Source organism: Bradysia coprophila, unplaced genomic scaffold (genome assembly GCF_014529535.1).
Source record: "Bradysia coprophila strain Holo2 unplaced genomic scaffold, BU_Bcop_v1 contig_138, whole genome shotgun sequence".
Taxonomy (NCBI): domain Eukaryota; kingdom Metazoa; phylum Arthropoda; class Insecta; order Diptera; family Sciaridae; genus Bradysia; species Bradysia coprophila.
This window is the reverse complement of record NW_023503409.1, coordinates 10,470,514-10,493,621: the sequence shown is the minus strand read 5'-3', so window position 1 is coordinate 10,493,621 and position 23,108 is coordinate 10,470,514. Positions and strand designations below refer to the sequence as shown.

The 23,108-nt window shown below is 36.7% G+C and overlaps 5 protein-coding genes across 13 annotated transcripts in view; 2 read left to right on the top strand and 3 right to left on the bottom strand.

Moving 5' to 3' along the window:
- LOC119074119 (myocyte-specific enhancer factor 2) overlaps positions 1–13,190 on the bottom strand; it is an 82,510-nt gene extending 69,320 nt beyond the window's left edge. For 2 of the 8 annotated variants that reach the window (XM_037180086.1, XM_037180092.1), the window contains exon 1: positions 12,735–13,189. The gene's annotated coding sequence lies outside the window, so the exon portion shown is untranslated. Of the gene's footprint in view, positions 1–12,734 lie in introns of all 8 variants that reach the window. The other 6 variants (XM_037180093.1, XM_037180095.1, XM_037180097.1 and 3 more) reach the window with 4 other exon arrangements.
- A 1,175-nt stretch (positions 13,191–14,365) lies between these two features.
- On the bottom strand, positions 14,366–16,424 carry LOC119074115 (protein RRNAD1). Its single transcript, XM_037180082.1, has 7 exons — positions 16,262–16,424; positions 15,864–16,070; positions 15,541–15,797; positions 15,353–15,482; positions 15,051–15,226; positions 14,555–14,985; positions 14,366–14,488 (listed from the first exon to the last, which is right to left on the bottom strand). The coding sequence occupies exons 1-7, from the start codon at positions 16,346–16,348 to the stop codon at positions 14,406–14,408; spliced, it is 1,371 nt and encodes a 456-aa protein (XP_037035977.1). The 5' UTR covers positions 16,349–16,424; the 3' UTR covers positions 14,366–14,405.
- Positions 16,425–16,490: 66 nt separating this feature from the next.
- On the top strand, positions 16,491–18,107 carry LOC119074117 (p53 and DNA damage-regulated protein 1). Of its 2 annotated transcripts, XM_037180084.1 has the most exons (3): positions 16,491–16,580; positions 17,561–17,802; positions 17,871–18,107. In XM_037180084.1, exons 2-3 carry the CDS (start codon positions 17,577–17,579, stop codon positions 18,035–18,037), a joined length of 393 nt encoding a protein of 130 aa, XP_037035979.1. In that variant the 5' UTR covers positions 16,491–16,580; positions 17,561–17,576; the 3' UTR covers positions 18,038–18,107. The 2 variants fall into 2 exon arrangements, with proteins under 2 accessions (XP_037035979.1, XP_037035980.1); XM_037180085.1 differs by lacking the exon at positions 16,491–16,580 and having other exon boundaries at positions 17,432–17,802.
- On the top strand, positions 16,551–17,554 carry LOC119074116 (G patch domain and ankyrin repeat-containing protein 1 homolog). The gene has a single exon (XM_037180083.1). It carries the CDS (start codon positions 16,617–16,619, stop codon positions 17,517–17,519), a length of 903 nt encoding a protein of 300 aa, XP_037035978.1. The 5' UTR covers positions 16,551–16,616; the 3' UTR covers positions 17,520–17,554.
- Positions 18,108–18,327: 220 nt separating the features above from the next.
- On the bottom strand, positions 18,328–22,104 carry LOC119074114 (trypsin-5-like). Its single transcript, XM_037180081.1, has 2 exons — positions 21,351–22,104; positions 18,328–18,621 (listed from the first exon to the last, which is right to left on the bottom strand). The coding sequence occupies exons 1-2, from the start codon at positions 21,970–21,972 to the stop codon at positions 18,455–18,457; spliced, it is 789 nt and encodes a 262-aa protein (XP_037035976.1). The 5' UTR covers positions 21,973–22,104; the 3' UTR covers positions 18,328–18,454.
- Positions 22,105–23,108: the final 1,004 nt, after the last annotated feature.

Genomic DNA, 23,108 nt, shown 5'->3' with positions numbered 1-23,108 from the left:
TGAAAAGAAAAAAAAAATAATTAAAATTTCGAAAACACAAAAGTGTTTTAATGTTCTACACGTGTGATTACGGGAATAAAATTTAACTCAGCAAATACCAAGTCGAGACGTTAACATTAAGTAATTATAATCGAATTAAAGGAATGTGAAGAGCTTCTTCATCTACCAAATTCAATAAGACAACGCCACTTATTATAAATCGTTAGCTAAGTGACTTAGTGAGACAGATAATGTCACATTAATGTATTGTATTATCATCGTATTTGTAACGCTAATTTATTGAATTTGTATAATCAAGTTGTTATTGCTCAAGCGGTATTAATATTTCACAGACCAAGCACAAATGCAACTTTCGAATCTATTACTTCATTAGGCTTAACATTACCATTGCTACAAAAGGGCACACTAGTCAAAGCTCCGTATATAGATGAAATAGACCTCTAAGCCTATGTCAACATTTATTTCCCTCTCGGCACTCAAGAAACTAAAATCCCTAAATTTATGCTCAAGAACATACCTGTACATTCCTAGAACTGTAGCAACCACAAATACTTATCCAGATCCGGTGCAACCTGATTAACAGCTGAACATCCTGATTAGATTAACCACATTCAATAGAAAAGTATTGAACCTAATAAAATTTGACTTTCGGTCATCGAGTACTTACACACACAGTGAATTCCGAATGTGGTGTAAAAATAGATAACAAAAATTATCGAAATTCTTTTTTAATTCAGATTCCAGTTTATTAGTTCCGTTTATGTAGTCATTGCAGTACACAGTGCCATTTAATTAAGTAAACCGGCTTCATTTTTGTATAATTTTGACAAAACAGAGCAGGTTTTTCGCACCCTGGGGAAACATAATCGAGTATCGAAACAGTATTATTTATCAATGTAAATTCACAGTTACTGTGATAAGCGGTCATGTGACACGAATTAATTTCACGTCTTTTACGCACAAGAAACGGAAAGCTTAACTAGGATTTAGTGCACTGAATCAGTGTCAGTGACTGTAGCGAATTGTGTTGCGTTTCGCCAAATTCGTCTTCATTGGCGTCCTCAACACGTCAACTGAAATGTATTGTTTCCTTATGTATTCTTGCGATCAAATACATGAATTTTTTGTAGTTCGCACATATTCGCAGATGCAATAATCAGAATGATGGAGAAATGTATTGTTGTTGCTAATTTAAGTGTGACATTAAAAATACACACAGTTTCACACAGCTGCCACAGTTTAGACCATTTTCTCCTCAGAATTTAGCGAGGGGGAAACCACTCTTTTTTATTGACGTGATTAACATGATTAACATGATTAACCAGTGATTAACATGAGGACGAATTAGTGATTAACCAGCATTTAACCATGGGAAACGTCGCAAAACTACAATTAATCGTGAAATATGGTGGTTAATCATGATAAATCACTGATTAACCGTGCTTTTTCACAAAAATCATGTTAACTGATTAACCATGTTAATCACAAAAGAGTGGCTTCCCCCTCGGAATTTAGGAGTATCCTCACCACGATTTTGTAAACTTTTGTTATTAGTTTCAGAAGTGAATCACTAATAAAGTATCGTCTCAACCTGTACTTAATGTTGTGAAGCGATAGCCTAGATCATCTAACGTAATGATTAGTAAGGTAATGTCGTAAGTGTGCTGACTCCAAAAAATCTGAACTTCGCTTCCTTATGTAAAAAATGTAGTGTTCAGTCCAGCGGATGGGTAGAGTATTCATTGCAGTAACTAAAATTACATTCTTGAGATTTTCTGAAGTTCTCGGACATTTTCTACATCTGACATTAATATGCTTACAGTCAGTTGAGGAGGCATTGAAATTTAAAGTGTTTTTTTAGCTCATTGAGTGCGCACGTTTTTTTACTAAGATGAGTCCCTACTATAATTGTACAACATCATTTCACATGAATAATAAGAAGAATGGTTCTGCCGAGACGTTATTACATTTCAATAGACCCTTTAGAGATGGCAGGTAAATTAAATTCATTACTTGTGATGTAATCGCCTAGAGTTTTATACAAAATCTTGTACTTCATTTGTTTTACTCAATTTACTATTATATAAACCCGTATTAACGGACGATTATTTTTGTCGTTGCTTTCGATAACAAATTAGTGTCAGAGCAGAATAGTTCAATGAGACTTATGCGCGTGTGGAAATTTTGTTTTCTTCCCGGTATCCGAGTCAAATTTCCCGGTATCTAAAATCGTATATTTGATTTTTCGCCACATATTTTTCCCGATTTCCCGGTATCTAAAGAATTTTTCTGAAAACTTCCCGGTATCCAGGATACCGCGGATAACGTGAATTTCCACACGCGGACTTATGCTCATGTTAATTCATAACCTTTCGATTGCTTACTATTTAATTGTAATGATATTCTCACAAGAAAAAACAACATTTGAGCGAAGCAAGAATGTTCTTATGGGCCGAATAAAACTTTTAAACGTAATAACGATTGTCATAGGTACATTTTAATTGTAATGTGCCACATTACCCATTATAAAAAAAAGAACCAACCATACGATCAGCATTATTGATGTACGTACAGGTTAAGCGATTTGCTCAGAGTACTCTTTTTTATTCATCAGTTTTACTAACATTGATGGAATAACAAAAATAATTAGCAAAATACGAGCGGCTAACAGGTTGTGTATAGTCAACAAGATATAAACACATTAACAAAACAAGAATCTTGTTTTTGCGTTGCGAATATGTGAGAAATAAAAGAATTCTCCTCACTCTCTTGAAAAGTTGACGAAAATGAACTCGAGTACTGAGTGGGGTATGCTGATCCGTAACGTGACATACCTTTCTGTATTTATCACGTTTAAATGATAATTTATCCGAAACAGCTACACAAACATCGAGTAAATAAAAAAACGACCAAAAAACAACTTACATTTTAAGAGTTCGGTAGACACAAGTTGATTTCATTACATATGTGCCGAGAGTTCAATGTGTAGTGTTTGTTGATGATGATGTCATTCATTTTATGACATCATATAGTCATCATAGTGTCTGTTATTGCAATTATGAACGTTTGAATCTTTCTGTATAATGCTGGTCGTTTTTGCACCACGCTATACTTCGGACGAATCAATTCGCGATTGTCTAAAAATTATTCGCGAGACATTCAACACCACATTACCGTAGAATTTTAGTTACATTGAGCGGTTATGAATTGAAGTGTTGATTGATTAGCAGACTGGTTTTGCTGGCTGGATGATAAACAGTCTTCTTTCCTACATGTTTGACGTTACGTCATTCCTTCCGAATGATATCATACGAGGAATAACAATCGATATACGCATAATATACACACTCACAGGTGTTATTACAACTGTGCTGGGATTTAAACAATGGTATTGGATTCATAATCTGATTACTTAACGTTGTTCCTATCTTATTTATCGCCCATTTTTCCTCCTAGTTAACCCAATTTAATATGTAGCAACCATACTTCAATTCAATAAAATCACATTTAGTACCAACGGTTGGTTTTTCCTACATTGACTTTTTGCGTTTTTCATATCGTAAATTTGCACGATTTTCCATTACGGAGGAGATATACGGAGAGTATTTTTTTCATATAAATAGTATACATATATGCACCTAGCCCACCCAACTTCTTCAGTATTATTATAATTTACACATTGCGTGCAAATTCCAATAAAATATGAAGGCTAAACTTAAGAAGAAACGCTTGCTTGCTGGGCGCTTTCATTGTATGATAAAATAAATTTTCCATTTCCATTTTCTTGCTAGAATATGTGTGTTGTTGTTTGGTGTAATGTGGGTATGCGGTGTATATTATGTGCCTTGGAGCTGGCTTTAGCATCAGGACTGTGAACTGTGAAAACCCAACATCGATTTCAAATGCTTCAATTTACGGTTGTATAGTATGTACACTGTAGTAACATATATCAGAACAAAGCTCGGACGCAATGCAATCACAATATGCCAGCGACATATTAATTGGAGGTTTTCCGTGTACTCGAAGTAATTAGACCCGGACAATATCAATAAATCGACGAAAATGAATTCTTGAATAATTTTAATCAGAAAAGTTTACGATTTCATGGCCGGAGGGAAATCTCCAGTGAAATGAAACTCTTTTTCTGTCTGCCTGCTGAATAATTATGCAATAAAAGTCGTGTAACATAAATCTCATTATCTTCCTAAAATTAATAAAAAATTCGCTCGAAAAATAACAACAACCGAGATGTGAACACCATTGTTTGTTATACAATTTTACTTGCGGGACAAAACATCCATTACTCGAACAAGACACCACAAAGTAGATTATGTAACAATGAAAGGTCGAAGCTGTAATTCGATAATGGCGATCTTTCACAAAATAAGTCAAATACATTGAGATTCAACTTCAACAGTGCTTTGCACTCCAGCTTCATCCTATTATATCATAGTCACATCAACAATATCACCTTGAAATGTTATAAAACAAAACCAAAATTATGGACAATATTTTAGCTAATACACACACGGACAATCAAGTTCCCTTTGCGCCAAAATTATGCCTTCCTTCGAAAAGAATGGTCAACGGATAATATTTCGTTACATCTATAGAAAAAGGCTTTGTAATCTCTCATTTTCTCAGTTTTTACTTTAATAGCTTTAATGTGGCTGGTCATGTAATATTCACAAATATAGTAAAAATAGACGTACATCTTCGTTGTTGTCATGTGGCCAGAAAACGACTCATTACCGTCTCGCTCAAAACCAGTTTTTCGCATATTCTGGCCACAAGACAATAAATTACCCTTCTGTCTTGCTGGGAGATTTTTTGTTTCAACGTGTAGGATGAATTCCGCGCCTTCGACTAGAAATACACCTTCGCACACACCTCAACAAAAAATGTCCCAGCAAGACAGTAGCGTACTTTTACATACTACATGCGTCGAAAACCGTACTTTTCATGTTTCAAGCACTACTTTCGACGCCCACACTATGTAAAATCCATTAAGAGGATTCTTTTGAAAAGCCGCCTACCAAAATCGGACCCATTTCGCCTGGGATTGATATATACATGGTTTGAAAGGTCTTTGCCAGTAGACCTCAAAACAGGCCTCACACGGTCTCTAGCCACACCTGGGTGCTGGTTGAACATCTCCGAAGTTGGTAAAATGTTGATTTTTATCCGAATTTTTTGGCCGTTATAAACGATCGTCCCGGACGAGAGTGGGCTCGTTGGAAAGCTGAGTTCAAGTAGTTTCGGGTCATGCCTAGTTTAATTTAATTCATTGATATATGTTTGCAAAAATCTGCAAGAAAAATTTTCAAAATCTGTGTGAACTTTAAACAGGTCTGGGCTGGTACTGATGACGCTTAATGGGAACCTAACATGCTAGTCGTAACATACATTGTCTAAGCTTTCCATTGATACCCCATTTGCAGTGCTGGTGATTGCCGACATAAAAGAATTTTATGTTAGCACAACCGCTACTCGTAAAACTCGCCAGCAATCACCAGCACTGCAAATGGGGTATCAATGGAAAGCTTAGACAATGTATGTTACGACTAGCATGTTAGGTTCCCATTAAGCGTCATCAGTACCAGCCCAGACCTGTTTAAAGTTCACACAGATTTTGAAAATTTTTCTTGCAGGTTTTTGCAAACATATATCAATGAATTAAATTAAACTAGGCATGACCCGAAACTACTTGAACTCAGCTTTCCAACGAGCCCACTCTCGCCCGGGACGATCGTTTATAACGGCCAAAAAATTCGGATAAAAATCACCATTTTACCAACTTCGGAGATGTTCAACCAGCAACCAGGTGTGGCTAGAGACCGTGTGAGGCCTGTTTTGAGGTCTACTGGCAAAGACCTTTCAAACCATGTATATATCAATCCCAGGCGAAATGGGTCCGATTTTGGTAGGCGGCTTTTCAAAAGAATCCCTCTAAATAACTCGGGATAAACAGATGAAAAGTAGAGTTTTCGTGTGTTTATTGACCTCAGCTACGCCTCGGATCAACAAAATTCACACGAAAACTCTACTTTTCATCTATTTATCCCTAGTCATGTAACAGTACATTACAGTCTTGCTGGGACATTTTTTGTTGAGAGATGTGGGAGATTGCATTTCGAGCCCAAGGCGTTGAGCAAGACAATAATGACGCTCTTTTATATGCTTTTGCTTTCCATAGGGTCGAAAGTGGCTTATTACAGCCCTAGTGGATGAAAAGCAAATTGGGTTAAGCGCAAAAGCATGTAAAATACATCACATAACTCTGGATAAAAATGGAAACTCACGTTTTAGTGTGTACATTGAGCTCAGCTTCGCCTTGGTTAAACAAAAGACTCACCAAAACTCTACTTTCCAAATTTGTATCCTTTGTTTTTATGCAACTGAGCTGCGAAAAGTGAACTTTCTAATGCATGTATTGGGTGACGACGTATGAATGGTCTTTTTTCACTATAGGCTTTACATTTTGTCAGTAGTTCCAGAAAAGACTACTTCACCGGCTCTTCCGCAAATGGTCTCGTCATCTCGATCTTTAAATGATTTCTGAATCAAATAAAATCTTCGAATAATCAATTACTAACCAGTTTCCCATGTTCTGACCGGGACAGATTATCAGCGAACATCATACAAGCTCCGAAATTCAAAATGCACTTTGGTAAATCATAATTTTTGTTTCTGTCCATTCAGTCCGGTAATGTCGCTGTATTCTAGCCAATCCAGAAATAAGAAGTAAGTTTATTGCCTCCACTCGTAAATCCAATCCCATAATTGAATGAAATGAAATGCGTCATTGATTCATTCCATTTCATTCATAGTTCAAATTTATATCATATTTCGTTCAGTTATAAGCTTTTTTGTGGATCATAGCAACGCATTTATAGCACGGGTTAATTAACCCTCTTATTCAGATAGAAACAATGTGAGAATTACATTTCAGATAATTAATACACTCACCCTCACCCGTCGATCGGATTGAATATTTACTCTTAGTTATTCAGCCATTGGCTAAATTTAAAAAAAAATATTTTTTTTCATTCAGCTGAATAGATGGGTCAACTTATTCATACATCCATGTACAGCGTATGTACATGATCGGCTCAACGGTAAGTTCATGAAGGTGTAAATATATATGCCGAGTGTAAGCACTCATCTGTTCATGTGAAATCAGAATACCTTGGATAAATTGTTTAGGATGATGGAACAGTTTGATTTTTTCACGAAGCATACCCAGAACCATCATGTGTGGTATCTACAGTTCCCGATTGAATTTACGTGGAAGTGAACCCACCATGAACTCTTTTATATATAACAACGTACGGGAACATGGAGTGTGTATTCAGTATGAGTATTTATTATATGCATAAATGGACCAACACCCACATTGTTTTCCATAGTTGGCACTTATAGTTATAGTATGATATCCAGGCAGTTGTGCAGATCTCATCTGATTGAAGTAATTTACACATATAATTTTAGGTGTGTAGTGTAGTGTATATGGATGCGGTGCATCTTCAATTTATCATGAATAGGTCAGATTATGATGTATCGGTACTTGATAGCATGAATAACTTTAAACCGTACCGTCCTATTGAGATTAGATTGCAATGCTAATCCTCTCTTATTTTGTTAATTACATTTCGAATTGTCCTAAATTGTCTTCTGCCTTCGGTTGCGTTTACGGTGTAAAACCATTGTTACATGGTAATTGTTAAAATTGTCGAGAATTGTTTATCTAATCCGAGCAGTTGCACCGAGCTGATTAGAAAATGGTTTGAATGACGATAGTTACAAAATGATAATCGTGAACAATATGTTACAGTCAGGCTGTGGATGTTGCGGTCGGGAACGAAAACGATTATTACGTTCAGAGACAGCACCAACAGGTTGGTTGGTATGTGTGTGATGTTGCTATTCTGTATCACTTTGTACCGCCTAACCCTTAATTACAACATTCCCGCCTCTTATTTCAAAATTGTTGTGGAGAAATGTATTCTCACGTTGATCTCATCTGTTACAGACAACGAAGATGAAAATTAGCTATGAACTCTGGCTAATGATGTTTTGTAACATGCATAAAAGTAGACGTTAAAAGAAATGAAGTAAAAGATTTCATCTAAATTTATTAAAAAAACTTGAGTAGAAAAGGAAGTAAAAGGTTCAGTCAAAGTTGGGGTATGCGAAACACTTGAAAAAAATTGCAGGGACGCTGGAAAACTAGTAATTCGAATGAAATTTACGTGACAAAATTTCACTTATGTATATCACAATCACAATGTCAAATCGAATCTCAAATCGATATCGAAATGTAGAGCTTTTTCGCTCTAGTGCCTTAAAGAATTTTTATAAATTGTCTACCTAGTGCTAGTAATGTTTTATATGCTCTCGCCCAGTGCCTCCTTTTCCATATGGACAAATTGGGCAAATGCCCGTGGCGCCCGGAAAAAAAGATTGGCGCCCAAAAAGAAACTGAAAAAACTGGCGCCCGAAAAAAAACGTCAAGAACAAAAATTTATTTATTTTTTAAAGTGCCAGTGGCGCCCAAAAGGTAAAAGGCGGCACTGCTCTCGCCTGCGAAAAGTACAGATAACAAACATCAATTCATGTTACACGATGACGCTTTTCTCTTGTACATTTATCGTTTGTTTTCTTATTTTACTTCTGCCGATGAATATTAACTAAAATTCCAATTATACTGTCACAACTTGTGACGGTCAAGGTGTTTCTGTAATCTAACAATTACAGGTACGAGTGTGATGCAATTGCAATGATCTGCCAGTAAATTCATATATACAAAGAATGAATAGAAAGCCCTCTTCGACATTGTATGAAATAAACCTTTCAATGTTCAATTATCTTGTTTTTAAAAAAGCGGAAGCATGTCTCGGTCTCATATAATACCTGGAATATTTGCGCAGATATTTAGGGGACACGTCTATGGCTTCCTCGAATGAATGAATGCTCAGATCACGTTTTCACATTTTACTAATCAAGTTATTTTGCTACATGCTATTACATATACCCACGAACGGAACACAGCATGACCTTTGTAAACAATGGAAAAACTAATATTCACAAAACATTTTTCGAACTTGAACTTTACATTGCCATAAATCGGGGTGGAAAACAGCAATAATAATAGCACGTCGGGTTGATCGATAAATCTTCCGTTGCTTTTTTTTTTCGAAAACAAAACCCAACTAATTAGCAAACAAAAAGGCGATGCAACCGAAGGAATGGTGGTATATAGCATACATTCTACGAAATTAGCATAAATTTTCTATTTTCATAAAAACCAATTCCGTTTTAACACGGCTATAAATGCGGCGGTGGAAACGTGCATTTCTAATTTGAAAATGTATAATGAATTGAAATGCACTATTTATTCTACTCCCCAATAAATTTCCTTGACGATGTTACCCAGGCATTTAATTTCGTTGTTTTTTCGGTACGTTTAATGCTATAATGCTTACAAAGACAGGCCTGAAAAGCTGATTTGCATATAAAGTCAGATGGTAAATATTAGAATGACGCTTTGAAGTTGGAAAGTTTTGCTAACCTTGTAAGTTTACATATTCACTGCAACTGGAAATGATGGTAATAATGTGTACACGTACACTGAATAGCATTATGTCTGTTCGGTTCTTGAAGTTTAACGTAAAAACTCCACAGTCGGAGAAACATAAGAACGGACTGTTACAATCCGATTCTGTCAATTCTTTCCACATACGATGCATGCGGTTGAATTTGTTTGAATAGAATCTGGAAATTACCCCTACTCTAAAAAAATCTGATTCTAAACACTCTCATTCTAGAACATCATAATTGCCAAAAATTGTTTCTGAGTCGCGCAACATAATCGAGGTTTTCATGAAAAATGTACATATCAGTCTGTGGGGTACATGATAAATGATGATATGTGGAACAAACAGAGATTGAAATTTTTCATTTCTAATTCTCAATCCCGACGTAATTTTCATTTAAGAGTGATATCGCGAAATCTTCGAACAACTTTCGGACAAGGGGTCACGGATATTATTGACTTATAGCTCATTCGATTCGTTGAACTGTTGCGAGTAAAACGTTTGGTGACTTTTATTTTGTTGTCGACGCTCGAGGTCATGAAGTAAGGGTCTGCCAAAAGGTGCCCAAAATCGTTTCCTCGTGATTAGTCGAGTAAAACAATTTTGGGAAAAAACTTGTTTAGCTAGGCTTGTAGGCCTTGAAGAGACGCACATTTTGAGGATACACACCACCAGGTCCATGTTAACCTGTTGGTGATATTAATCATTTTAGATGAAAAATAGATGATTTTCCCAAGTCCCTGACCGGCTGCAGTGACATAAGTCCGAGACATGGTATGTATGGTAAGAGAGCCTAGCCTCTGTAGTACCATAACATGTAAAAACATCCTTGGATAAGTTTCACTGCAAAGGGTTGGAGCGACTTTAGCGGAATTCCACCCCAAGTCGACGAAATTTTATCCCTTTCTTTCGTTTGTTTTTCGCTTTTTTGTGGTTTTTTGTTCCGCTATTCATTATTTATTGCTGTTAAGAGAGAATTTAACTAAAATAAAGAATTTTTCGATGTATTCACGTTGTTCTTATACTCTTGGAACCCAAATTTCGAAAACGATTTTGGGCCCCTTTTGGCAGACCCTTACTTCATGACCTCGAGCGTCGACAACAAAATAAAGTTCACCAAACGTAGTACTACGTTTTACTCGCAAAACTTCAACGAATCGAATGAGCTATAAGTCAATAATATCTGTGACCCCTTGTCCCAAAATGTCTGATTTTGTTCGATGTTTTGGCGATATCACTCTTAAGCCATTTCCATATGTTGCCGTCCTCTAATGTTCACCATATTTCAGTCAAACTACTGAAAAATAAACACAAATCAAGTATGAGGAGTACTCTAAATAGGGAAGAAGTACGTTGATATATGTTTTAAGCAAAAGAAGTAGTAGATTTCAGTAGAAAATTGATAACAGATGACGCCATCTGGTGTCACCTCCTCTGGCCTTGACATAGGTCCAAAGGGGGAATTTTTCACGGATTGAAAAATATCACAGAACATTATCGCTGACAAGTCTTACAAAAAGATAAATGAAATGACCAACAAAAATGCTTGTCCATAGTTAAAAAACGTGATACAAAACAATGCTCAATTTTTTATAAAACATGATAATGCGATAATCTTCGGGCCTGTTTGCTTGCCCTTGTGGTAAGTGATTCAACTTGAAAATTTGGACGCATGTGTACCGTCAACTGATAAACGTTTCACCATTACAATAACAATTTTCTATTTCTTTTCGAATGCAGACCGCTTTGAATATAGTTTGTAAAAAAAAACTATTCGTAACGACGACAAATTGGAAAATTTACCACAATAAATAAAGTTGTGGGTCAATTTACAACAGAAATCAGACGATACGATAGGAAGAGTGTGATTGTGTATAACAGTAGTTTCTGTGTGGATAATAGCGGGCGCCAAAAAAGTCTCTCATCAAAAATATTTCCTGTTTTCTTTACGACCCTCTAAAAAACGAAAGACCGACACATCCAAACCGCCTAATAAAGTCTATTGTCTATCTCAGAAATTCGGTTTTTTTTTCCTCCAAAAGTTAAGTGATAAATAAAGAAATAAAAGAATCTGAAAAACGTTTATGATAATACGTTCAGGCGATAAAGATCCATGAATGTGTTCGTGACTTATTTATTAAATTTTATTGCTGCTAATTGGCTCGATGTTTAGCTCTTTTCAATCAAAAAATCTCAATAAACATGATATGATTCGAAGATAGTTCAACTTCTTCTTGTCATCAATATGTTGGCAGTGTGATACACATTATGGAACACACATCCATCCCGTTTACATTATAACAATGTGCACAATGTGTCACACTACAAGTAAACAAGTCTTTTACTTAATTAGTCAGTTTTTGTTCTTCGCTTTTTGTTAAATTTTGATTTATATAAATAATGGTTGTTAACAACACCATCTCCTCCATTCGGACAGTGTGTGTCGATTCCGACTCTGCGCACAAGCATGACACAATGGACGGGTTTGTGTGCTGTTATCAAACATCAATATATGTACACATTGTATTCGTCTCTCTATACTACTATTTGTGAGCCAAACAAGCAACTATAAGCGAACGAAAAGCAAATGAAAAGCAACGAACAATAATTTATCAATTAAAAAAAAATTTAATCATTTTAACCAACAGTTTTTTTTTTCTTTCTGTTTGTGCTGTTCGGTGATGTCGTTGTTGTCAAGTATGCATGCAAAAAAAAATGAGCAAAAGAAATAAATAAAAATCTATGTAAAAGTCTTCATCGGTTTGAATGTATTTTACGCATACCGTAGTATAGAGGCGACCTTGATAAACCAGCAAAATTGTATATTATAAGTACCGACCGACTCTATAAGCAACAAGTATGCAAATAAAATAAAGCGAACGAAAGGCAATATACGAAAAAAAAAAATCACATAAAAAAGCTCGGGTCTTGTATATCGCAGCAATATAAGGGTACACCAAACGATATGTAAAGTTATCCGTCTGATGATGCGATAAAGATGTATACCTATACAAAACACACACTTCCCGATTATGATAGATTTTCACTTGCGTAATAAATTCGTATTCTTATCAAATTTACCAAAAAAAAAGAAAACAAAAAAATAATCCATAAGATGAGACCACACTGTTCAATTACCTTTATAAATGTTGATCATTGTTGACCACCATCCAAGTGTTCATTAAATCATTCAATTTTGAACAAAACTTATTTATTTACTTGTTATCAAACAAACACACTGACCGAACAAAATAGTGATTACAGTCAATTTGAATAAACAAGCACACACCAATTTTTGAGTTCTCGATTCATGAAACTGTCAAAAGACATAACAAAACGAAAATATTCCAGTACTTTTGGTCTTTAATCGATTTTTTTTCTGCACTTTTCCCGCATATAACAACAATTCGATTTGATTCAGCCACTGAATATTACAAGCACATCGTCATTCACGGAACACTTTGTACTTTAAACCAATTAGATGAACACTAATTTGAATTGGAATCGAATTCGAACGATTTTTTTTGAACAATTTGGGTGAGAATTGAATAGAAACTTCATGTTTGACTATTGAATTGATGTTTTTTTTTCCGTATTATCTGGAGAATTTTACAAGAAAAATGTTCAGAGAGAATTGCTCATGTCAGGCCTGCAAATTCTCTCCGGAACTCTCTGAAAAAGTAATGGTAGGGAGCCGTCGTGAATTTAAGCTCACGATGGCTATGTCATCCGTTTTCGAAGGCGATACTACGAAAATAAGCGATCACACTATGTCTAATGTAGTCTTTATACAGCAAAATGTATGTTGAAACAAGTGAAGTAAAATAATTCGCGTCAATTATGAGATCAAAGGGAAGAGTAGACATGATGAATATCGTTGCTGAATGTGAAATGCTGACATAGGTGTGGTATTTATCACTTACAGTGGCGACCAACTATCTTATTGCTATTTCATTGCGTAGCTAGTCTGTTGCAAGTGGTGCAAATTGTTTTTAACAGTTAATTTATCAACTACAACAACATTAGGGAGAATTAGAAACAATTTGCATTTACAAATTTTCGAAAGAGATTTTTTCCCTGAAGTGATTTTGATTACAATTTTGTCGACTACAGAGCATAAAGGTATGCAACCACAAAATATTTTGGTTAAACTCGATATAAATAGAGTGGGCTAGAAAACTGTTTCGAGATAACTTTAAGAAGAATTCATTTGGAATATCATTTTTCGCAGTCAGTGAGCGCACAACCGAAAGTATGATGTATTAATTGGAACATTACGCAGCGTTAAATTCCGATTTCTCCGTAAGTGAAAGTACAACAGAATCGGTTGCATTGGACAGACGTGCACAAATTAGTTTTTACTACTTCTTTCGGTACAGTGACAGCGTAAATCTCTTTCATGCTGTAAATGGTAAGTGGTGCAATTAGTCTTGTAAAAGCAGGAGTGAACAGCCGAGATTTGGACGGCTGTTCATTTGGGTTGTAAGTCAATAAAATGCAAAAAATACTCGTAAAAAATTGAATTTTTATGGTAAAATGACACCAAATGATACTCATATCCCATATAGTGAGTATTACTACGATCAGAGAGTAATGTCAATGGACGCAAGTGGACGCAAAATTTAATATAATTTGGAAGTAGTGGAATCGTTAGCGAATCCTCAACTTAATTTATTTGATTTCATCACATCGACTGCGAATTGATTCCGTTTTTTCCCCCAAGAATGGCCTCTAACCAAGCAGTAAAGTTTAATGAATGAGTCCAAATGTTTCCAACAAATTTATTTATTGTTCTCCTCATAAACTTATTTAACAACGCTTAACAGCTGTCATCACGACATTCCGGGGCGATATGACTGGATCGAATAATGCTTCCGATTGAACGCAGTGATCTAAGAAAGAAAAATTTCGTTTGATAAAAATCTGTCCTGGGTGATGATGATCATCGATAGTCTTACGTTTCTCCGAGACGAACAACATTCGATCGTACAAAATGACACTCTCCACCAACGGTGCCAGCATCAGTCTGAGTGTGTAAAATATCACAATCTTCTTCCAGCATCTTAAATCGCGCTCTACGTTCGCAGAAGATATTTCGTCCTCTGAAATCACGATGCGCAAATGTGACGTCGCCCGCGAACAGTAGTCGGAAAATGTTAATCCAGGCGAATGTTTGATGCTTTTCAATCCAACGTGTTTGAGCTGCGGCCAGTATTTGGAAATAATTTTTTCGATTGATGCTCGATACGAATGGATCATTAAATGGTCGTAGTTCCGGTCAGCTAGCCGTTGTACGTAGATCTCTTGATGGTGACAAGATATTTCTTTGGCTTCGTAGCTCAAATGGGATAGGCTGTGACGTCTTAGATAATTACTCAGTGGGAAGGAACTGAAATTCACATTGGCAGTAAGTTACAACTAAACTCAAAGTGCTTCAGCTACAGCGCTAATCACCTGTCGGTCATTTTCATGTAGCAGCATCCAGCAATGTTTATGAACTTAGCTTCTTTACACTTTAGGAAAACGTTCAGTAATATTGCAGCTAAATCACCGCAAGGATGAAGTCCAACAATTCCAAAGGTGAGTTTATCCCGTTTGTCGTTTGGTATGTTGAAACACTCGGAAATTTGCTGAAACCAAATGTCGACTTTAGTAATGCAATGCAATGCTGGATTCATAATCAGTCGGCCTTTCCAAAAGCCTCACGTATGCGGCTCTTGCCACAGTCATTTGCAAAATAGTTAAAAATGACCTACATTCAGAAGGCTTTCCGTATCAGTTGATTCTGTTAGCTGGACGTTCAAGTGAACAGGACGGCGTAATCTCTTAATTTCATCACATTCCAAAAACTTGCATGCCGTGCGATACAGATTCTCATCGATCAATCTAGCGGAAAATTAAATTTTACTTCGACAAATGAAAAGCGATAGATTGAACAACGAACTTTGCTTCGTCACTAAGTCGCTTTTGCTGTTCCAGACAGCAAACGTTTAGGCCATATCCATATCCTAATACTCTCGCCAAGTGGCCTAGCCCGGCACCAAAATCTAAAACGTATTCTACATGGCAGTCGGTTGCCGTCTTCGAGCACAATGCTGCCATCCGCTCGATTTCGTGAAGTTTTTTCGGTTTTATTCGCTTCCTGAATGCGTTTTTCAGTTTTACATGACGATAGCACATTGGTTCCAACTGCAAGTGTTTCTGAAGGAGAACATTTTGACAAGGAATGCTTCACCCTAAATCAAGTATGTGACTTGTCCAGCTAACCTTATCGACATACTGATTGTGTCGCGATATGTTCAGTTTTTGTACCAAAGACCTCAAACAGATCAGAGATAGAGGCCATACGATTTGATCTCGTGAAGAATCTGATTCCAGTTTGAATAAGTCGATCAGAATTTCCGGTTCAACTTGCTCCAGCATTGCCTTCCATATTTTAGGCAACCGATTCCAGTGCTCCTCAGTATAAAAATCCTGCAATGGGAAGACAAGGTTGGTAGTTTTTGAAATAAAATTAAAAATTTCGCGATAAGTGCTCTTGCAGTCAATGCTATCAAAATCAACGGCTTCGACTGAGCGCTTTCGTATTAAACGAAAAAGTGGCCACATAAATTCCATCAAATGTACGGTAAAACGAATGCTTTCTGATGGAGGCCAATACTCACCAAAACATAAGAGTCAATCAACCATTTGAATTGATTCAGGATCATCAATGAGCCATTCAAACTATTTTCAATATTCATCAACGGCATCTCCTGGAACAATAACACAGTCCACTGAATTTTTGTAAACAACGAAACGACGTCTGAACTGACGGCATGTCGCGGTGTGTGTTGTAAAAAAGAGAGGAGAGAGAGACATTAGTTGAACGCACCTCAGCGACACTGCTGCTTTTGACAGATGACAGTGAGTTGTCAAACGTTTTCAAGCTGATTAAAGAGGTGCAACGAATCGCATAAATTCAGTTTTTTGAGCTAAATAAAAGTAAGTTTCGACAACAATAACTGTGTTCACACGAAAATGAGTCGTCCTACCAACAAATTAATTGATAAAGGCCAATTAGCGAGTAGAGAGTACAACGAGATTCTCAATTTACCAACTGCACAGTGTAAACAAAGGCCAACATCGACTCGCAAACAACGAATTAGGAAAGAAGAAAATCAACTCGTAAACTTCGATAAAAGTGTCCTGTTCCGGGCTGCCTTGAGCGATGACTTAAAATCCGTTTCATTGATGAAGTTTACGGGCAACGATGTTAACAGCTGTGATACATTTGGATGGACTGGTTTGATGATAGCAGCATGTGAAGGCTCACGAAAAGTGTGTGAATTTCTGCTGCACAAAGGATGTGACTTAGCCATAGCTGACCGTAGTGGAAACACTGCAATGTCGCTGGCAAAGATGAAGAGTCGAACTGAAATTGTTAAAATGATTGAAGAGAAATTGGCCAACACGCCGAGAGTTGTTCCATCCGCGAGTGAAACTTCCGCTCAACCAGTAGCATACGATCCGTTTTGGTGTGAGGACTGTCAACACTTGTTCAAAGAAACCTCCAAAAAATCGCATGAAACATCCACGTTGCATCGATTCAATCGCAAAAATTCGTTTGAGTTTTCCCGTCGTTATTTCATCCCCGACTCAAATGTTGGTTTCAAAATGATGCTACGCCAGGGCTGGGATCGTGAAGGTCTGGGACCGAACAGCGACGGGAAATTGTATCCCGTAAAAACGACAATAAGAAGAGCTCGATCTGGTCTCGGGACAAAACAAGACTCTGCTCGGATAACGCACTATTCGGCGTACGATCGGGACGCCATCAAATGGCGACCAGCCGCTCCGAAAGCCAAAACGAAAAAGCAACTCGAAAAAGATTCAAAGAAAAACCAGCGAAAAGAAATGGCCATTCGACGTGCGCTGTCCTAAGTCTTTGCCGTAACCACAAAACGAATCTTTTCTTGTTGCAGAGGCAACGAATCTGCGATGGACGATGCAACGAAAACCATAAATATTTTGATTGAAACGGAGAGACTGGCGGACAAAATACTTCAGAACAAACACGAAATTGTGGCTTTGGACAAACGACGTCAAGACACACGGGAAGCTATTCGAGAGTTGGGCAAATGTGAGGAGAAGAAAGCTTGGATTACAGTTGGATCGATGCTGATAGAAATGAAGAAGGAGATGGCTTTGGAACTATTACAAACAGGTAGATCATTTCGAACCAGGTACCAAGCGAATGTGACGATGATTAACCTTTCCGTTTCGTCTATTTAGATCAAAATGTGATACATCAGGAGATCAACAAACTGCGCAGTGATCAAAAAGTACTACTTGGACAGCATCGAGACTTGGAATTCTCCGATCCCCTCAAAGGCTTCGATTTAAATCCATTGAGCAGAGACGAAATAGGCGTACTGCGAACGAATCTGCCCGGGCTTTAGCTTCTTTTACTGTCAAAACTGATCGAAAACCCAATGAATTGTTGGAAATAAAATTTTTGTACAAAGCGCAGCTGTGGTGTACATTTCAGTTAAACGAAATTCAAGCTCTGCATTTGCTGTCAACGATTCAGTTGCATCCAGAAACCGTTTTTTCTTCCTGACTGATGTTGAGTTTTCGAACGTCTCTCAATCACAGAACATTGAGTGATAGAAGAGAGACTTCATCAATGAACTCGACATTAGTGCGGCGAATACACGTAAAATCAAAGCCATTGGTTCAGCAGCTGAACTTCAGCTTGACACTTAGATTTATTCATCATTTCATGTGTCAATTTAATATAATCTGATTGTCATCAGAATTCATTTCATTTTCATTTTCACACAGCAAATTGGCCTAGAATTCACCAAATTAAACATTTAAATTCCGGTTATATTCTGAATCCAGTCCCTGTATTCTGGTATGTAAGTGAAAACCACTGGATCGGCTGCAACACAGTCGTGGCCTCCTCGCACCAAACCAACTAAGATGTGTTCGTTGTTTGAGTCTACGATCGAAACAGGACCACCGGAGTCAGTCCTGCAAACTGTAAAAAAATTGAAAAATTTGAAAAAGGGTTTCGTGCGTGTAAACGAGAAGGTACTGACGAAAAATGTTCTCATTCTACGGGACAAAATTACAGAATTTTTCTCGTAATTTGGGCCGTTGCATGAAAAGTTGGCACTAGATGGCCGAGTGTGACAATAGACGTAATGTGCCTGAAATGACATTTATCACTGCCTACAGCGTTTTTCTCAAAAAAGCCATCTAAACTTTCACTTGTCGTCACTGAGAAAACTATTTTTCTTCAACAACGCTGCGAAATCACTTCGCTTGTATCGGTAAAAACCATAGCCTATTTTAAGTAATTTCTTAAAGAATTTTCGGGAATTTTCGAGAATTCCGAGAATTTTCGGGAATTTTAGAGAATTTTCGAGAATTTTCGAGAATTTCATTGCAAGTAAAATATACCTTCACTCAATAATTCGTTGATTTTAATGTCCGATTTAAGTATACTGATAATAATTCTAGAATAAGCAACTTAAAAGATATCGACATTAAGAAGTGAAACAAATTAAAATTGAATTTTCGGACGTCGTTCCACAGTTTTTCTGCCGATGCTTCTTCGAAGCCACCACTCAGTGGTGGATTACCCTATGGGAAGTTCGGTACCGTGCCCATGGCACTGGAAAAGTTAGGCGCTGAGTTCGGTCACTAAATGGACAATTATTGTCTGAAGAGAAATTGTTTATTAGTTTCAAACTGAAATTTTAAAAACTTTTGCCTGCGACATTTGCAATATAAAGATTGCGAATTAACTTTACATTGCCTAATCTCATAAAACGCTACGTACGCCCCAAATTTTTTATTTTGACGAGTGCAATAGTCCATGAGTTAAAAGTGAAAATTTAAATTCGCTTGTCCGAACATTTACAAAAGGAAATTGTTTTGATAGGAAACATGAATGGTGAATGAAACATTTAGAACTATAGGACTTTACATCTTGTGAAGTGGCGAAAAAAGAGGAAAAGCTGTCTCGACCCGTGAACTAGTTCAGAACGGAGTGCTGAGCTGATCTTCATTTGTTTGAGCTATCCTATTACTTTCAAGAACGTAAATCATGTTAAAAAAGAAAGCTGATGACTAGAAAATAATGCCACAACGCAGCAAGAAAAATGAAAAAGCTTGAACATTGAATTAGCGTAAAAACGAATGAATATAAACTACCCAGGTATGGTCTAATGTCACCTCGGAGGAAATAACGATTTTAAAAACGGATTCTAACGCGCTCATTTTCATATTATTTTGACACAAATAATGAGTGCATTCAGGATAAATCGACTGATTTTGAGGAATCTTCCTTACCTGGTATGTACATTCACTGGTAAAAACTACAAACTGTGAACTTACTTTTACCTCATACCCGTCAGTTCTATACCAATAATCAAAACAGTATTTTCTTGTAAGATGTATCAGCACTTGTGTAGTGATACCTTATTTTTACAATTTTCTTACTCGCTACGCTACCATTCAAAACCAAACCAAAACCACTCGCTACGCTGGCAATTACATTTCTTCCACTTCTATCAACACTACCATCCATTTCAATAGTCTGTCATGTTTGATATTACTATTTGTTTATTTATGAATTTCAAATAGGAAAATTTGCGCTTAAATTGCGTTTGCCAGTGGCGCTGAAAAACTTAATCCGCCCCTGACCACTCTAGTTCTTTTAACTTTAAATTAGTCGGCGGTTGTCGATTCTTTAAGGCCATCCAATGATTTATTGGTACTGTCGGATCAAAAGCAGGTAAGGGTGTCATGTTGCAATTTACGTATAAGCAACGTACTTGAAGCATTAGTGGTACTCTAAATAGGCTACTGAAACTGGACAGTGTATCGAACAAATTTTGGACACTTTTTTTGTACAAAATTTGGCGGCTGTCACTAATAGCACTTTTGCTTGAAGTGCGTTGGTATAGGTAATTATGTAAAGTTGCAGCACACTGGCTAAGGTAATCAATCGAAAAATCTTAAAAATAGCTCTTTGTACCTTGAAATATGTTAGGCCAAACTTTGAAGAACAGTAAAATCGAAACGTAGTGAGTTTCTATTGTTTTAACAATTTTCGAGAATTTTCAGGAATTTTCAAGAATTTTCGGGAATTTTCGAGAATTTCGATACTTTTTGGGAATTTCGAGAATTTTCGGTAATTTTAGAGAATTTCAAGAATTTTTGGAATTTTCAGGAATTTAATTCCTAAAATAGGCTATGGTAAAAACTCACATATAATATAGTGGGCAAAACACCCCAATTTACCAACTAGTTAGGAAAATAGCTATTTGAAGATTCGTCGCTGCTTTAACAATCTTGCATATAAGATTATTTGCCCCGAAAGTACATGCAAAAACCGTTCTAACGACACCTCACACGATCTCGTACGTTGCGTGTAGCCGGAGAAAGTTCAATTTGAAAAGTGTATGTTTTCGGTTTCCGATCACCTACACAAGCATCAACGAATTTTCAAAAAAATATTTCTTGCGTCATCTGGGCGCATATGAAAAAGTCCACTGGAAATGCGTCCGATTTCAACAGGTCGCTTTTCAAAAGAATCACTCATACATCACTCTGTGGCATAAATAACTATATTTGCTCTCAGAGACGAAACCTTTTGATGCAAGAAAAAATTCCGGATCGAGAAGGCAGGAGGTCAAAATTCTTCATTTTTGTGCTGCATAACAGACGTTTTTCTCAAGAATGAACTTGAACAATTACCTGTCGATTTCTTATCTTTGTCCATGCCACAAATGTTCTTGCTTGTTACACGGCCGAATGTGGCTCTGCAATCTTTCCAGCTGATGTAGTCCAATCTTACTTCCATTAAGTCTTCGGTGAATTCACACAGAAAGCATGCTCGTCCAAAACCAGAGGATATCAAAGTTTCAAAACCAGTTAATGTGAAATCAGTGGCGGCCATCCTGATCTCCTTTACTGTATCGTCAAAAGCCATATTGTCGGCAAGCTCGATAATGGCAATGTCACTTGAAGGCCGATTGCCGTGGAGTGTGACACTACTGATGGAATATACATGTCCCCACCACGAGGCCATTGATGAGCCCACTCGCACTTCATAAATACTGTCTGTGGAATTTTCATCAAAGCAGTGCGCTGCGGAGAGAATCCACTTTCTTCCTATTATTGTTCCACCACATTTATGCTCCCGCCACCAAAATATCCATGCTGTGTCTCGAATAATAACAGACGCTTGCCATGGGTGGTTTTTGATCAGAGTTTTATTCCCTTCCACAAGAGAATGAACGAAACTAATATTTGGTAAGAACACGAACAAAATCGCAAAACCAATATATTTGAACATTTTCACCAACCGAACAAACATTTACATTAAAAAAGACAAATTATAAAAAGGAAATAATTCCGTCCGATTACTTTTTGAAGCTATTTGGAACTAATTTTAATGCGACGTGTGCACATTGCGGTGTAATGCAGAATGTTTGTGCATAAAAAAAGAAAAATGTACAAAATTGGAGTCAGACAATTTGGAGGACAATTTACGTTTTTGCCCTCAAATGTTTTCGGGTTCCATAACAAATTTTGTTCATAAAGCGTAGCATTACAATAAAATACTTTAATCGCTAGTAAGATGTCACATCATCAATGGTAATTTTTCTTTATTTTAATTTACTAGGTCCCACCTTTTCGGCGGGTCAGGTCCCTTGACTGACACTTTTCTAAATGTATTTTTGACGTATTCATGAAAACTTGTCACATAACATATTTACTCCACGCAAATGACAGTAAAATTTGACAAATTTTTTTTCTTGAAAAACATCGAGGGTAAGGTGGAATTATTTTTGAGCTCTCAATTTTCTTTAAAATTTTCAATTTTCAAGATTTTCAATCAACCTTAAATCATAAATAAAATATGACTCGTGTAGATTACGACCCTCGCTTCGCTCAGGCCGTAAACTTCCCACTCGTATGAGCTGTCTATTATTCTGTTTGATTGTCTTTTTGTTACATCAGAGCAGATGCGAAGCTTGTTTTGTGAATGTGGAACGAGGACTTTTTCACAAAATAAAAAAGAACCAAAGGTGTTCTTCTCTTACAATTTTGCGTAAAAAAAGGAAGTTCCCCGGTACTTAATATACCTTCACATGGTGACATGGTAATAAATGAACTCTATTAGTTTTTGGTTCATCGTTAAAAATAACTCAGTTTACCAATATTTTCGGTAAATTGGTATTACTCTATAATGGTAAAGGGATTAAAAATATTTGTAAAAGGAGAAAATTGGTAGACCGAGAAAAAATATTATATAATGATTCTTACATATCAATAAATGATGGAATTTGTTTATGTACTGTCCGTTTGACAAGAGGATCGCCACGGTTCAGCAGGGGGTTTTGAACATTTGTTTTTTACACGTTGGCACACGTGCTCTTGTCAGATTCAAGATTCTTTTTACGAAGGTTACGCTGATTATACTTTGTGAAAAAGGTCAATACCTTGCAA